This window comes from Leptosomus discolor, chromosome 28, assembly GCF_034619465.1.
Source record: "Leptosomus discolor isolate bLepDis1 chromosome 28, bLepDis1.hap2, whole genome shotgun sequence".
Lineage (NCBI taxonomy): Eukaryota > Metazoa > Chordata > Aves > Leptosomiformes > Leptosomidae > Leptosomus > Leptosomus discolor.
The window spans coordinates 610,170-622,576 of NC_141418.1; the positions used below are offsets into that span (position 1 = coordinate 610,170).

At 69.6% G+C, this 12,407-nt stretch overlaps 3 protein-coding genes across 3 annotated transcripts; 2 read left to right on the plus strand and 1 right to left on the minus strand.

The window, feature by feature from the left end:
• The first annotated feature begins 52 nt into the window (after positions 1–52).
• On the plus strand, positions 53–1,986 carry RDH8 (retinol dehydrogenase 8). Its single transcript, XM_086478900.1, has 6 exons — positions 53–158; positions 766–927; positions 1,015–1,194; positions 1,285–1,378; positions 1,472–1,655; positions 1,762–1,986. The coding sequence occupies exons 1-6, from the start codon at positions 53–55 to the stop codon at positions 1,984–1,986; spliced, it is 951 nt and encodes a 316-aa protein (XP_086335026.1).
• Positions 1,987–2,968: 982 nt separating this feature from the next.
• Positions 2,969–9,281, plus strand: P2RY11 (purinergic receptor P2Y11). Its single transcript, XM_086478823.1, has 14 exons — positions 2,969–2,987; positions 3,810–3,980; positions 4,105–4,206; positions 4,534–4,584; positions 4,697–4,867; positions 5,652–5,728; positions 5,832–5,939; positions 6,026–6,149; positions 6,242–6,320; positions 6,690–6,819; positions 6,896–7,053; positions 7,262–7,509; positions 7,820–8,026; positions 8,139–9,281. The coding sequence occupies exons 1-14, from the start codon at positions 2,970–2,972 to the stop codon at positions 9,279–9,281; spliced, it is 2,787 nt and encodes a 928-aa protein (XP_086334949.1). The 5' UTR covers position 2,969.
• Positions 9,282–9,597: 316 nt separating this feature from the next.
• On the minus strand, positions 9,598–12,401 carry EIF3G (eukaryotic translation initiation factor 3 subunit G). Its single transcript, XM_086478861.1, has 11 exons — positions 12,336–12,401; positions 11,963–12,012; positions 11,433–11,525; positions 11,258–11,346; positions 11,053–11,112; positions 10,730–10,834; positions 10,451–10,640; positions 10,248–10,355; positions 9,981–10,117; positions 9,783–9,889; positions 9,598–9,684 (listed from the first exon to the last, which is right to left on the minus strand). Exons 1-11 carry the CDS (start codon positions 12,353–12,355, stop codon positions 9,669–9,671), a joined length of 975 nt encoding a protein of 324 aa, XP_086334987.1. The 5' UTR covers positions 12,356–12,401; the 3' UTR covers positions 9,598–9,668.
• Positions 12,402–12,407: the final 6 nt, after the last annotated feature.

Below are 12,407 nucleotides of genomic sequence, written 5' to 3' on the forward strand. Positions count from 1 at the left end.
GACGCCGGGTCCTGATCTCATAAGAGCCTTTGGACCGAAGGCCAGCGCAGCCATGGCCACCCCCGCGCCCCGCACCGTCCTCATCACCGGCTGCTCCTCCGGCATCGGCCTCGCCGTCGCCGTCAGGTTGGCGCAGGACCCCCAGCAGCGCTTCCAGGGTGAGGAGCGGGGAGGGGACCCACCGCCACCCCAGCAAAGGGGGGGACAGGAGCCCTGCGGGCCGGGGCAGCGGGCCGGGGAGGGTGCAGGGTTTGGGGTCCTCGTCCACCCACCCCCAGAGCCTTTCTCCCCACAGCCCCCGGGGCTTGAAGTCCCGTGGCCACCAGCTCGCAGACCCCCCGCCTCGCCTCGGCGAGCCAAGGCGTCCCTGCGCCCCCCACCCACCGCCCTGCCACGCGGAGCGGAACTGGGGACGTGGGGCAGCCCCACGGGGACACGGCCGGCCGGAGCAGCGCAGGGCCGGGGCCGGCGGCGCGCTCCCGCCCGGGCACGCACGCGCCCGTACGCCGCCGTCCCCCCTTCCCGCGCCACCCGCTGTCACACACGGGCGTGCGCCCCCACAACCCCGCCGCCCCCCACAACCCCGCCGCCCCCCACAACCCCGCCGCCCCACTGCCCATCCCGCGCCGAGGCTGGGGATTAGTCCCGGGGTGGGGATTAAAGGCCGCGTTACCAAAGCAGCTTAGGGAACGTCGTCTCAGCTTGACCCTCCGACCCCGGCTGGCATCTGGGGTGCCCCTGACCGGGGTTGGGGGCTCCCCACAGTCATCGCCACCATGCGGGACCTGCGGAAGAAGGAGAAACTGGAGGAGGCGGCGGGAGCGGCGCTGGGGAAGACGTTGAGCATCCAACGGCTGGACGTCTGCAGCGACAGCTCGGTGGCGGAGTGCGTGGGGAGCATCCCCGGGGGACGGGTGGACGTGCTGGGTGAGCAGGGGGTGGGGTGGAGGCACCAGAGGGGGGCGGCTGGGTGGGTGGGGGGGCGGTCTCTGAGCCCCCCACACCGTGCCGCAGTGAATAACGCCGGCGTGGGGCACGTGGGCCCCGTGGAGAGCATCAGCGTGGAGGAGATGAAGCGCATCTTCGAGACCAACTTCTTCGGGGCCGTGAGGATGATCAAGGCCGTCCTCCCCGACATGAAGCGGCGGCAGAGCGGTCACATCGTGGTCATCAGCAGCGTCATGGGGTTACAGGGTGAGGCGGGGGTCCCCCTGGGGGGGGGGGGGGGGGGAGGGTGTCGCTCCGGGGGGGGTCTCAATGAGCTCAGCCCCGCTCCGCCCGCAGGGATTGTCTTTAACGACGTCTACGCCGCCTCCAAGTTCGCCGTGGAGGGATTCTGCGAGAGCCTGGCCGTGCAGCTGCTGCAGTTCAACGTCTTGTGAGTGCGAGGGGCCACAGCGGCGACCCCAGAGGGCTCAAGGGTGGCTCTGGACCCCCCCCCCCACCCTGAGCACCCGCCCCGGCCCCGCAGCGTCTCCATGGTGGAACCGGGCCCCGTGAACACGGATTTCGAGCTGAAGCTGATGGAGGAGGTTTCACGCTCCGAGTTTCCCGGCACGGACGCAGCTACCGTGCGGTACTTCAAGGACGTGTACCTGCCGGCTTCCCACGAGATCTTCGCCACGCTGGGGCAGACCCCCGCCGCCGTGGCCGAGGTGTGGGGCTGCGAGGAGTTGAGGGGGGGGCTTCTGGGGCATCGGGGGGGGGGGGGGAACTCTGGGGGGTTGTTCCCAGCCCTGAGCTGCCCCTCTCCGCCCGCAGGCGATCGTGAACGTGATCGGAGCCCGGCGGCCGGCGTTCCGCACGCAAACCAACCGCCTCTACACGCCGCTGGTGGCCCTCAAGTACGCGGACCCCTCGGGGGACCTGTCCGTGAGGACCTACTACCGCCTGCTCTTCAACTACGGCACCCTCTTCCACCTCAGCATGGCCGCCCTGCGGTGCCTCACCTGCGGCTGCTTCCGACGTCGGGTCACCCCGCTCTGAGCGGGGCACCCCAAGGCGGGGAGCTCAGTCCCTTGAGGGCGGGGAGGGGGCTACGGCTGCGGCCCCGCACCCCCCAGCATCGTTCGCAGCAGGACGGACGGCGCCGATACCTGAACGTGTCCCCTGGGGGGGGTCAGAGCCGGAGGAGGGGGTGGGCTCTCCCGGCAGGATGGGGTCCCAGTGGGGCTGAGCCCTCCGTTGGATGGGGAGGAGGGTGGGGAGCCTTGGGGGAGCCTTGGGGGGTGGGTAGGGTGCCTTGGGGGGAATCTGCGGGGTGAGGAGCTAGGGCGAGGGGAGCTTTGGGGGGCTTTGGGGAACCTTAGGGGCTGGGGAACCTGAGGGGTTGGGAGTGTAGGGGGGCTCTAGGGGTGTTGAGGAGACTGGGGGGGGGAATCTGCAGGGGGGGCTCTAGGGGACTGGGGAGCCCAGAGTGGGGGCTCTGGGTGTGTTGGGGAGCTGGGAGAAGGGGGTCTGGGGGGTCTGGGGGTGCCAGAGGGAGGCTCTGAGGGACCTGAGGTGTCTTTGGGGGACCTGGGGAGCCTGGGGGGGGGGTGGTGTCTGGGGACTCCGGGGGTCTCCAGTAAAGCCCGTGACTTCGCCCCCCGCAGCCGCCCCCTCGCACTGACCTTCGCGCCGGCAGCGACACGGGACGGCGGGGCCGGGGGTTCGGCGGGGCCGGGAGGGTGGGTGAGGCCGCCCCGGCCCCTCAGGCCTCGCACCCCGCCATGGCGGCAGCAGGGCCGGGCCGGGCCGGGCGGGGGATCCCCGCGGTGCTGCGGGACCGGGCCGGGGGCAGCGGAGGGACCGGGGAGGGGGAAAAGGCCGCGTAACCATGGCAACAGCGGGCGGAACGGCGGGGCGGCGGCACGGTGCGCGGCGGGGAAGGGACCGACCGGAAGTGACGCAACGGAAGTAGCCGGAAGGCGCGGGAGGGTGCGCGCCGGAAGTGCCCTTGGCCACATGGTGGTGGCGGCGGCGGCGAGATGGGGCGGCCGAGCAAAGTACGGGCCGGGCGGGAACGGGCCAGGGCGGGGGGGAAACCGGGGGGGCGGGAGCCGGGGTGGCCCCGGAGCGCGGCAGCGGCCTGGTCAGCCCCGGGGCTCGGGCTCTGCCGGGGCGGACGGGGGGGGGGGGGGGGGGGCGGCTGTACCGGGCCCTCCCGGGGGGCTGGAGGGGCCCGGTTGTCGCGGGGATCGGGGGCTCGGGGCCTTCCCCGGTGGGGAGGGAAGACAGGACGGGGGCCCCGGCTGTACCGGGACTCCCGGGGGGGGCAGGAGGGGATGGGGGATCGTTGTTGTCCCGGGATCGGGGGCCCGGCTGTACCGGGGCTCGGGCCCTCCCGGCGGGCAGGAGGGGATGGGGGACTCGGGCGTCCCTGGAGGGATAAAAGGGGTCGGGGGGCCCGGCTGCACCGGAGATGGGGGGCTTGGGCCCTCTCGGGGGTCAAAGGAGGGGACGGGGGGCCCGGCTGTACCGGGACTCCTGGAGGGGGGGGTGGGGGGGCAGGAGGAGATGGGGGATCGTGGTTGTCCCGGGATCGGGGGCCCGGCTGTACCGAGGCTCGGGCCCTCCCGGCGGGCAGGGGGACTCAGGCGTCCTCGGGGGGGATAAAAGAGGGGTCGGGGACCCTGCCTGCACCGGAGATGGGGGGCTTGGGCCCTCCCGGGGGTGAAAGGAGGGAAGAGGGGGCCCGGCTGTACCGGGGCTCAGGCCCTTCCGGGGGGCAGGAGGGGAGCGGGAGGGGCTGCTCCCCCTTCTCCCTCCCGGGGGCGGCCCATCCCCGCAGCCGCTGGCCTTCACCGCGTGCCCCCCTCTCACGGCAGAGCAAGAACCAGAAGAAGGAGCGGGCGGCGGCGCTGCAACACGCCCAGCAGGAGTTCGGCACCGTCCCCCACTCCTTCGTCTTCCACCGCGGCCGCGTCGGCAAGAACGTGCGGCAGCTCATCGCCGACGTGCGGAAGGTGATGGAGCCCTACACCGCCAGGGCCCTCAAGGTGAGCGCGGGGGACGCCCCCAGGGACAATCCCCCTCGGCCCGGGGTGCGGGGGGACCCTCGCAGCCGGGAGGCGGTTTGGCAGGGGGGTGGGGTCTCACCGGCTCGGCCGCTCTGTGCCGCAGGCGCGGAAGAACAACTCCCTGAAGGATTTCGTGGCCGTGGCCGGGCCCTTGGGGGTGACGCATTTCTTGGTCTTCAGCAAATCCTCTTCCAGCATCAATTTTGTGAGTAGCGCCATCCCCGGGGTCTCAGGGTCTGCTCCCCGCCAGGCTCCTGGGGTTTGGGGGGAGGTGCTGGGACCTTTTGGGGGGCGGGGGGGGGGGGGGGGAGTTTCCTCTTCCCTCGCAGATGCAGATGATGACAAAACTCTTGTTGAGTTCACGCTGTGATTCCATCCAAAGTAAACGCACTGATGCGTCTGCGCCGGGGTGGGGTGGGGGGGTTGACCCCCGGGTGGCACCGGTGGGGGGGTTGGTCCCTCGGTGGCACCACCGCCGGCTCCCCCCGGCGCTGAGCGACGCTTCTCTCTTCTCCTCCCCCCCCCACGGCAGAAGCTTTTCCGGCTGCCCGGCGGCCCGACGCTGACCTTCAAGGTGATGCAGGTGGGTGCTCGTGGAGCCCCTGCCCTCCCCGCCAGCACGAGGGGCAGCGTCTCACCCCCCGTCCTCCTCCTCCTCCTCCTCACGTGCGTGCGCCTCCCCCCCCCCCCCGCAGTACTCGCTGATCAAGGACGTGGTCTCGTCCCTCAAGCGGCACCGCATGCACGAGCAGCAGTTCACCCATCACCCGCTGCTGGTCCTCAGCAATTTCGGTCTCCAGCAGATCCAGGTCAAGCTGATGGCCAGCATGTTCCAGAACATGTTCCCCTCCATCAACGTCCACAGGGTAAGCGAGGTTGGGGGCGTCCCCACACGGCCACGGGGGGGGGGCTCGGCGCCCATCCCACCTCCTCCTGTGTTCCTCAGAGCCCGTTGTGTCCAATATCTTGATCAACGACCTGGATGGAGGCGTCGATGATGCCCAAGTGGGAGGTGCTGTTGGCTTGAGAGACCAGAGGCCTTGAGGAGGGATCTAGAGAGGCTGGAGCTGGGGGTGGTGCTTAGTGGGGTGAAGTTTAACGAGTCCAAGCGCTGGATTCGGCACCTTGGATGGAGTAACGCCGGGAAGAAGCACCAATGGGGAGAGGAGCGGCTGGAGAGCAGCCCTGCAGAGAGGGATCGGGGGGTGTGAGGGTCCTCAAACGCGTCCGAAGGAGGGCAGCCAGGCTGGTGAAGGGCTGGAAGGAACGTCCTGCGAGGAGCAGCTGAGGACTTGGGGCTTGTCTCGTTTGGAGAGAAGGGGGCTGAGGGGCGACCTCGTTGCTCCCTGCAGCAGCAGAGGGAGGCGCTGAGCTCTTCTCCCTGGGATCCAGGGCTGGGACGCGGGGGAGCGGTTCAAAGCTGCGCCCGGGGAGGTTCAGACTGGACACGAGGGAGCAGTTCTTGACCGAGAGGGTGGTCAGACCCTGGGCCAGGCTTCCTGGAGAGGGGGTCGATGTCCCCAAGGCTGCCAGGGTTTGAGAGGCATTTGGACAACGTCCTCAACAACTTGGGACGGGATGACTTGTGGGTCCCTTCCAACTGAAATCTTCTCCGTCCTCTCATCGCTTTTCTTCCTCCTCCTCCTCCAGGTCAACCTCAACAGCATCAAGAGGTGTTTGCTCGTCACCTACGACACAGAGACGCAGCTCCTCCAGCTCAGGCACTAGTGAGTGTCACATCCCTGATTTTGCAGGGGTTGGGGGTGGGGGGGGAACTCTGTGCCCTGCGTCCCAGCGCTCACCTCTTCCTCCTCCTCCTCTTCCTCGCAGCAGCGTGAAGGTCGTGCCCGTGGGCGTGAGCAAAGGCCTGAAGAAGCTCCTGCAGGAGAAGTTCCCCAACATGAGCCGCCTGGAAGACATCAGCGAGCTGCTGGTGAAGTGCGTGAGGGGGCGGCCCCGAGGGCGACAACGGTCCCAGCGGCACCTTCCGGCTCGTCCCCCAACGCTTCCCTGTCCCTGGGCAGGGACATAAACCTGTCGGAGAGCGAGGCCGAGCAGGATGGGACCCACAACGTGCTGGAGCTGCCGCAGGCGTACGCCGGCCGAGGCAACATGAAGGCGCAGCAGAGCGCCGTGCGCCTCACCGAGGTCCGTGGTGGCGGCGACGCCGCGGCTGCCGTCGCCCCGGGGACGCGCTGGAGCCTGACCGGGGGCGGGGGGGGCTCTCTGTGTCCCCGCAGATCGGCCCCCGCATGACGCTGCAGCTCGTCAAGGTGGAGGAGGGCCTGGCCCAGGGCAACGTGCTCTACCACAGCTTCGGTACGTGCCGCAAAACGCCGGTCCCCGGTAAAGCCGCCGCCGCCGCCTCGGGGGCTGGAGGGGCCCGGTTGTTGCGGGGATCGGGGCCTTCCCCAGTGCGGGGCGGGGGAAGACAGGACGGGGGTCCCGGCTGTACTGGGGCTCCCGGGGGGCGGGCAGGAGGGGATCGTGGTTGTCCCGGGATGGGGGACCCGGCTGTACCGGGGCTCGGGCCCTCCCGGCGAGCAGGAGGGGATGGGGGACTCGGGCGTCCCCGGAGGGATAAAAGAGGGGTCGGGGGGCCCGGCTGCCCCGGAGATGGGGGGCTTGGGCCCTCCCGGGGGTGAAAGGAGGGGATGGTCTCAGCCCCGCCTCGCCGTGTGGTTTCAGTCCACAAGATGGAGGCGGAGGTGAAGGAGATCCTGGCGCGGAAGGAGGCGAAGCTGCGGCTGAAGGCGGAGCGGCGGCAGAAGCAGGAGGCGGACGTGGAGCGGAAGCGGCGGCAGCGGGAAGCTCACAGGTGAGGGCACCGCGGTGGGCGGCGGCGGTGGCGGCAGCAGCCCGGCGCGGCGCTGACGCCACGGTGGGCACCGCAGGGAGAAGAGCCTGGCGGGGATCCGGAGGAAACGGCAGCAGGACGGCGACAGCGACGCCGAGGATCCCGGGGCACCGGAGCAGCAGGACGGGGCCGAGGAGTCGGAGGAGAGCGACGCCGAGTATTACCGGCAGGAGGTGGGCGAGGAGCCGGACAAAGGTGAGTCTGGAGGCGCCGGGACCGACCCCCTCCCTCCTCTCCTCCCCCCCCACCCGCCGGTAGTGGCTGATGACGCAAAAACCTTGAGCTCTCCGTGATCTCGGTTCAAAGTAAACGCACTGACACGTCCGGCAGCCCCAACGCCGCGCCCCCGTCCCCCCTTTTCCACTGAACCCCCTGGGGTTTTTTTGTCTATCCCCCCCCCCAGATCTGTTCCCCGACCGCCCCAAGAGGAAGCGAAGCTCCTCGGGCGCTGCCCCGCTGCGGAAACGCCGACGGCCCAACGCGCCGGAGCATCCCGCCGCCCCCTGCCCTCGCCCCGCGGCGCCGGCGAAGCGGCGGAAGGGAGAGCGGGCGCAGAGGGACGCGCGGCACCGCGGCGGGTCCGGCCGAAAACCGCACCGAGGAACCGAGCGCCCGGCCCGGGAGGGGGCTGGTCCCAGCTCCGGCCGTGCCGCGAGGCCGAAGGGGCGAGGGAAACTGCTGACCAAGGGGAAGACGATTTTCCGGCGGCCCGGCCGTGCCAAGAAGGGGAAGCGTTGAGGCACCAGCCGCCGGCCACGCGCCGAGACTGTGACGGGGAAGAGGAAACGGGACACGCACCCCCCCCCACCCCCCCCGTCCCGCTCCTGTGCAATACACTGCTTGGAACGACTGCCTGTGGCTGTGCTGCTTTTTGGGGGGGGAAAAGCGGGGTCGTTTGGGGTCGAACAGTGTCCCCGCAGCCAGGGTGACCCTCTCTTTGCCCCCCTGCCTGCCCCGGCAGGAAGGAAGCGGGCAGGCCCAGCTCCTTCCCCCTCGGGGGCCAGGGCAGAGGGCCACTGCCAGGTTCTGTCTGGGTGCTGCCCAAAGAGGAAGCGCCCATCCCTGCCTGCAACCGCCCCCCACCCCCAGCCTCTTACCCCAAACCGTCCCCAAATCGGGGCAGGACGTCACCGAGGGAGGGGCAGGAGAGAGGCAGCACCGACATGGCGTGAGTGGGGCGAGCACCGCGGCTGCAGGCAGCAACGCAAACCCCTGCCCGCGCCCCCGGGAGCCAGGCAAGGAGGGGCAGCCGGACAGGGGGACGCACTCTGTCCCCCCAGCCTGGGGCCAAGGCGGCCGCCTCGGTCCCGAAGCGCGGCCGGTTGCCGGCAGCCGCGCCTCGTGGCCGCGCTCTCCTCCGCCAAACCCCAACCCGACCCGGCCCCAGGAGGGGAAGAACCGAGAGAGGAACCGGCCGCGCCATGGCCGCCCGCTGCGGGAACTTCAGCGCCTTCCAGGAGTCGCTGTGGCCGGTGCTGGCGGCGCAATTCCCGCCGGCGCTGCTGGGGAACGGCCTGGCCGTCTACCGCTTCGCCGCCCGCGAGCGCTCCTGGCACAGCGGCATCGTCTACTCCTTCCACCTGGCCGTCAGCGGGCTGCTCTACTCCCTCTCGCTGCCCTTCCTGGCGGCGTACTACCACCCGCCCAAGGACTGGCGCTACGGGCGGGCGCTCTGCAAGCTCGAGCGGTTCCTTTTCAACTGCAACCTCTACGGCGGCATCTTCTTCGTCACCTGCATCAGCCTCAACCGCTACCTCGGCATCGTTCACCCGCTCCGGGTCCACGGCCGGCTGCAACCGCGCCACGCCAAGGCGCTGAGCGCCGTCGTTTGGGCGCTGGCCGGGGCGCTTTCGGCCCCCACCTTTTATTTTGCGGAGCTGCAGGAAGCGGAGGGCGCGACTGAGTGCCTGGGGAGCGCGGCGCCGCAGCGGCTGCGGGGGTTTTACCCCTACAGCCTGGCGCTGGCCGGGCTGGGCTGCGGGCTGCCCTTCCTGCTCACCGCCGCCGGCTACACCGCCATTGTCCGCACCGTTTGCCGGAATCCTCACCTCAGCCGGGTGGAAAAGCGCAAGGTGGGAACGCTGGTGGGGGCGGGAGTGGCTCTTTACGCCTTTTCCTACCTGCCCTACCACGTCTTCCGGAACCTCAACCTGGGCCGGCGCCTGCTGCGGGCGGGCACGGAGGACTGCGCCGTCTCCAGAGCCATCCACGCCATCGCCCAGGTCTGCAAGATCCTCGTGAACCTCAACATCTGCCTCCACCCGCTGCTCTACGCCGCCCTGGCCGACACCACGCAGAGCTGCTGCCGGGCCGGCGGCAGCGCCGGCGCCGCCGCCAAGGAGAGGGCTGAGCACGTGGAGCTGCAGCCGGCAGCCCAGGAGCCCCCCGTGGTGGCCCAAGGTGGCTACCACAGCTCAGCATAGCCCCTGGGCGGGCGTTTGCCCCCCAGAAAGGGTGCCAGCAACGTGGGAAAAGCGGGATTAAAGCCGAAAGCGCAAGCACGGCCTCGCGTCACCTGGTTTTGTTTTGGCAGAGGTGCCCCTTTTCCCAGCTGAAAAGCAGGGGATGAGCCTAAAAACCAAGGAGTGGCGGTGCCTTCCCCGCGTCGCCGGCTCCGGTGCTGCCAGCCCTACCGCGTGCCTGGGGCAGGGGCGAGTCGGGGACAGCCCCAGGGGATGGTGTGGGGACAGGGAGGGGCCCGGGGGACCCCCTGCCCCGCAGCTCAGACCCACACCTCGGTGCAGACCAGACCGTGCATCTTTATTGAGAAGCGCCGACTGCTCTCGCCAGGAGCCGGCGCGGCCCCGGGTTCAGTTGGTGGAGGGTCTGCGGAGGAGGAAAAGAGGGGGGTAAGGAGGGGGGTGGCCACAGGCGGACCCCTGGCAGGTGCCACTCAGTCCTCCGAGCCACCTCGCGGAACTTACTTGGCCCATTCCACGTTGAGGATCAGGTGGTCGTAGCCGAATCCGGAGACCCCGGCAATAGCCCGGGCCGCGTCCTCCCGGCGGTGGAAGCTGATGAAGGCAAAACCCTGGGGGGGGGAGGAAAGCGAGAAGGTGAGAGAAAGCTGGGGGGTCTCCTCCTCAGCGCCCCCTCAAAGGGGAAAATCCCTCCGTGGCCACCTTGGACTGCCCGGTGGTCTTGTCCTTGGCTAAATAGATCCTCGAGATGGAGCCGAAGGGGCGGAACAGCTCCTGGAGATCGGTCTCACGCGTGTCCTCGGACAGGTTGGTGACACGGATGGTGGCGTTGTCGTCGGCTGCGGGGGGGAAAGGGCGAGGGAGATGAAGGCCAGCGGCGGGACCGCGGGCGAAGCCGGTGCCCGCCGAGGCCGAGGGGGTGTGGGGAGCGCGGCGGCCGCCCCCGCCCCGGGCCCAGGCCGGCCTTACCCCTGCGGTTGGGCTGCATGGACTCCCCGCGGCGGCTGGCCCCGTCTCGCAGGCTGGGAGGGACGTACTTGCCCGTCTTGCTCTGCTGAGCCTGCACCGGCTCCGGCTCTGAGGGCGGGGAAGGCGACAGGCAGGAGGTGAGGCTGCGCGGAGGCAAACGGCGGCCCCCCCCCGCCCCGTTTTGGGGTACAGGGGTGCTGTACCTCCGGGCAGCTTCTCCTTCTCGCCTGTGGACAGCCCCAGCTGCTCGGCCAACTCCTTCTGCATCGGCCCCAGCGTGTCCTTGTAGGGACAGCGGGTGGTCCAGTGGTCGCCCTTGCAGATCCGGCACGAGACGATCTTCTGCCCCTTCAGCTTGTTCATGGGATCCTCCTCCTCCTGGCAGTTCAGGTCCTGGGGGACAGGGAGGCTCCCGAGTCCGCGGGCACGGCCTCACCGGGGGCTCCCCGCCGGCCAACGAGCTCCCACCGCGCCCGACTCACCTCCTTGCTGGTGATGAAGGTCATGAAGACGTCGTCGCTCACGGTGGTGGTGGCCACGTTGGGTCCGGGGGCGTCGAACTCAGAGTTGCCAAATTTCTTCCAGTTCTGGAGGAAAAAAAAAAAAAAAAAACCCACAACCAGGGGTCCCGCTCACACGGCACGATCCCGAGCAATCCCAGAGCAGGAGCAGCCAGCGGGAAGGGTAACGCTCCCCTCCGAGGGGTTGCGGGGAGATGGAGAAGGACCGGGCAGAAGCGCAGGGCTGGGAGGTGAAGCGGGTCCTGCTGGGGCACGGATCTCCCTCCCTCTCCCTTCCCGCTCACCTTCCGGCGGGCCACCGCCTTGGAGGCCTTCCTGGTTTCGATGCGGAAGGTGCGGATGATCTGTGAAAACACAAAAAAAAACCCATCAATGCAGGAGAAGAGGCGAAGAGGAGAAGAGGTGGTGAAGGGGAGAAGAGGAGGAGGGGAGGAGGGGAGCTCGGCAGCAGGGAGAAGCCAAAACGACAGCCCGGGACACTCTGCTCACCTTCACCTTGCGCCCGTCCTCCTCCTCGCGGTATTCCGTGATGGTTTTGATGTTTCCATTGATGAGCTCCTTGGGGGAAGGGAGGGGGCCTGCGGGGAGGGGGGACAGTGGGACAGCGTCCGCTGAGGGGGAGGCAGCAGGAAACCAGCCCCCCGGCCTCTCGCCCAGCTCTCACCTCCCTTCAGCAGCTCGGCCTCAGCGCTGAGGCTGCCCCCCAGCACCCCGGGCAGGGGGATGTCCTTCAGCAGCTCGCTGGTGATGCATTTATCTGCGGGAAAAGAAGAGGGAGAGTCACCCCCTTGCTTGGGGCGAGCTTGGCAGAGGGGGCAGGAGCCCCACGCCACAGCACAGCCTCTCCCCGCAGGGAGGAGGGGTCCTGCTCTCTCCTCCCGAGCACAGAAAAAGGCCAAAGCGCCACAAAATCTCAGCTGCTCCAAGCCCCGGGGCTTCCTCAGCCCCTGAAATGGGTGGAGCGAGGACGGCGAGAGCGGATGGCTCCTTGTCCCAGGTCAGGCACGCTCTGCTCGCACGGACCACCCTCAGAGAAAAGCCTGTTTTGACCCTGGACAAGGAGCGAGGGCGTCTCCGGGCTGTTTTAGGAACAGGGCCTGCGCTTTTTTCTCCAGAGAAATTCTCTGGTTACCAGCAGGAGGAGCAGCGGGAGAAAAAGGGGGAAGGAACCAACCTGCAGCAGGAGACACTCACCGTCCTCTCCGCCCTCCTCTTCCACCTGATCGGCCCAGCTGGGCTTTGAGCTGCGGGGAGAACAGAGCCTTAAACCCCCTGTCCCTTTGCTCGGGGACTCTGCTGTCCCCTTCACCCCGGGCCCCGGCGCTCCCCCTCGCCGCTCCTGCCGCGCTCGGGCCCCAGCACCGTCGCCGTTTCTTTCCCCTCACCCACAGCCCTGCCCGAAGCCCCCTCGGGGCCTACCAGGCCCCAGGGCCCCGCCAGGCCTCACACCCCGGGCTGCCCCGCGGTCCTCCTCCCCCCGCCGCCCCGCTCCCCAGGCCAAGCCGAGGCCCAGTTCCCGGCTCCCCCGGCACCGGCCGCCGCCCCGTCGCCTGCCCCGTCCCCTCACTCGTAGTCGCCCGTCGGCATCGCGCTCCCGCCGCCCTCACGTCCAGCGACCGGAAGGAGGAGCCACACTTCC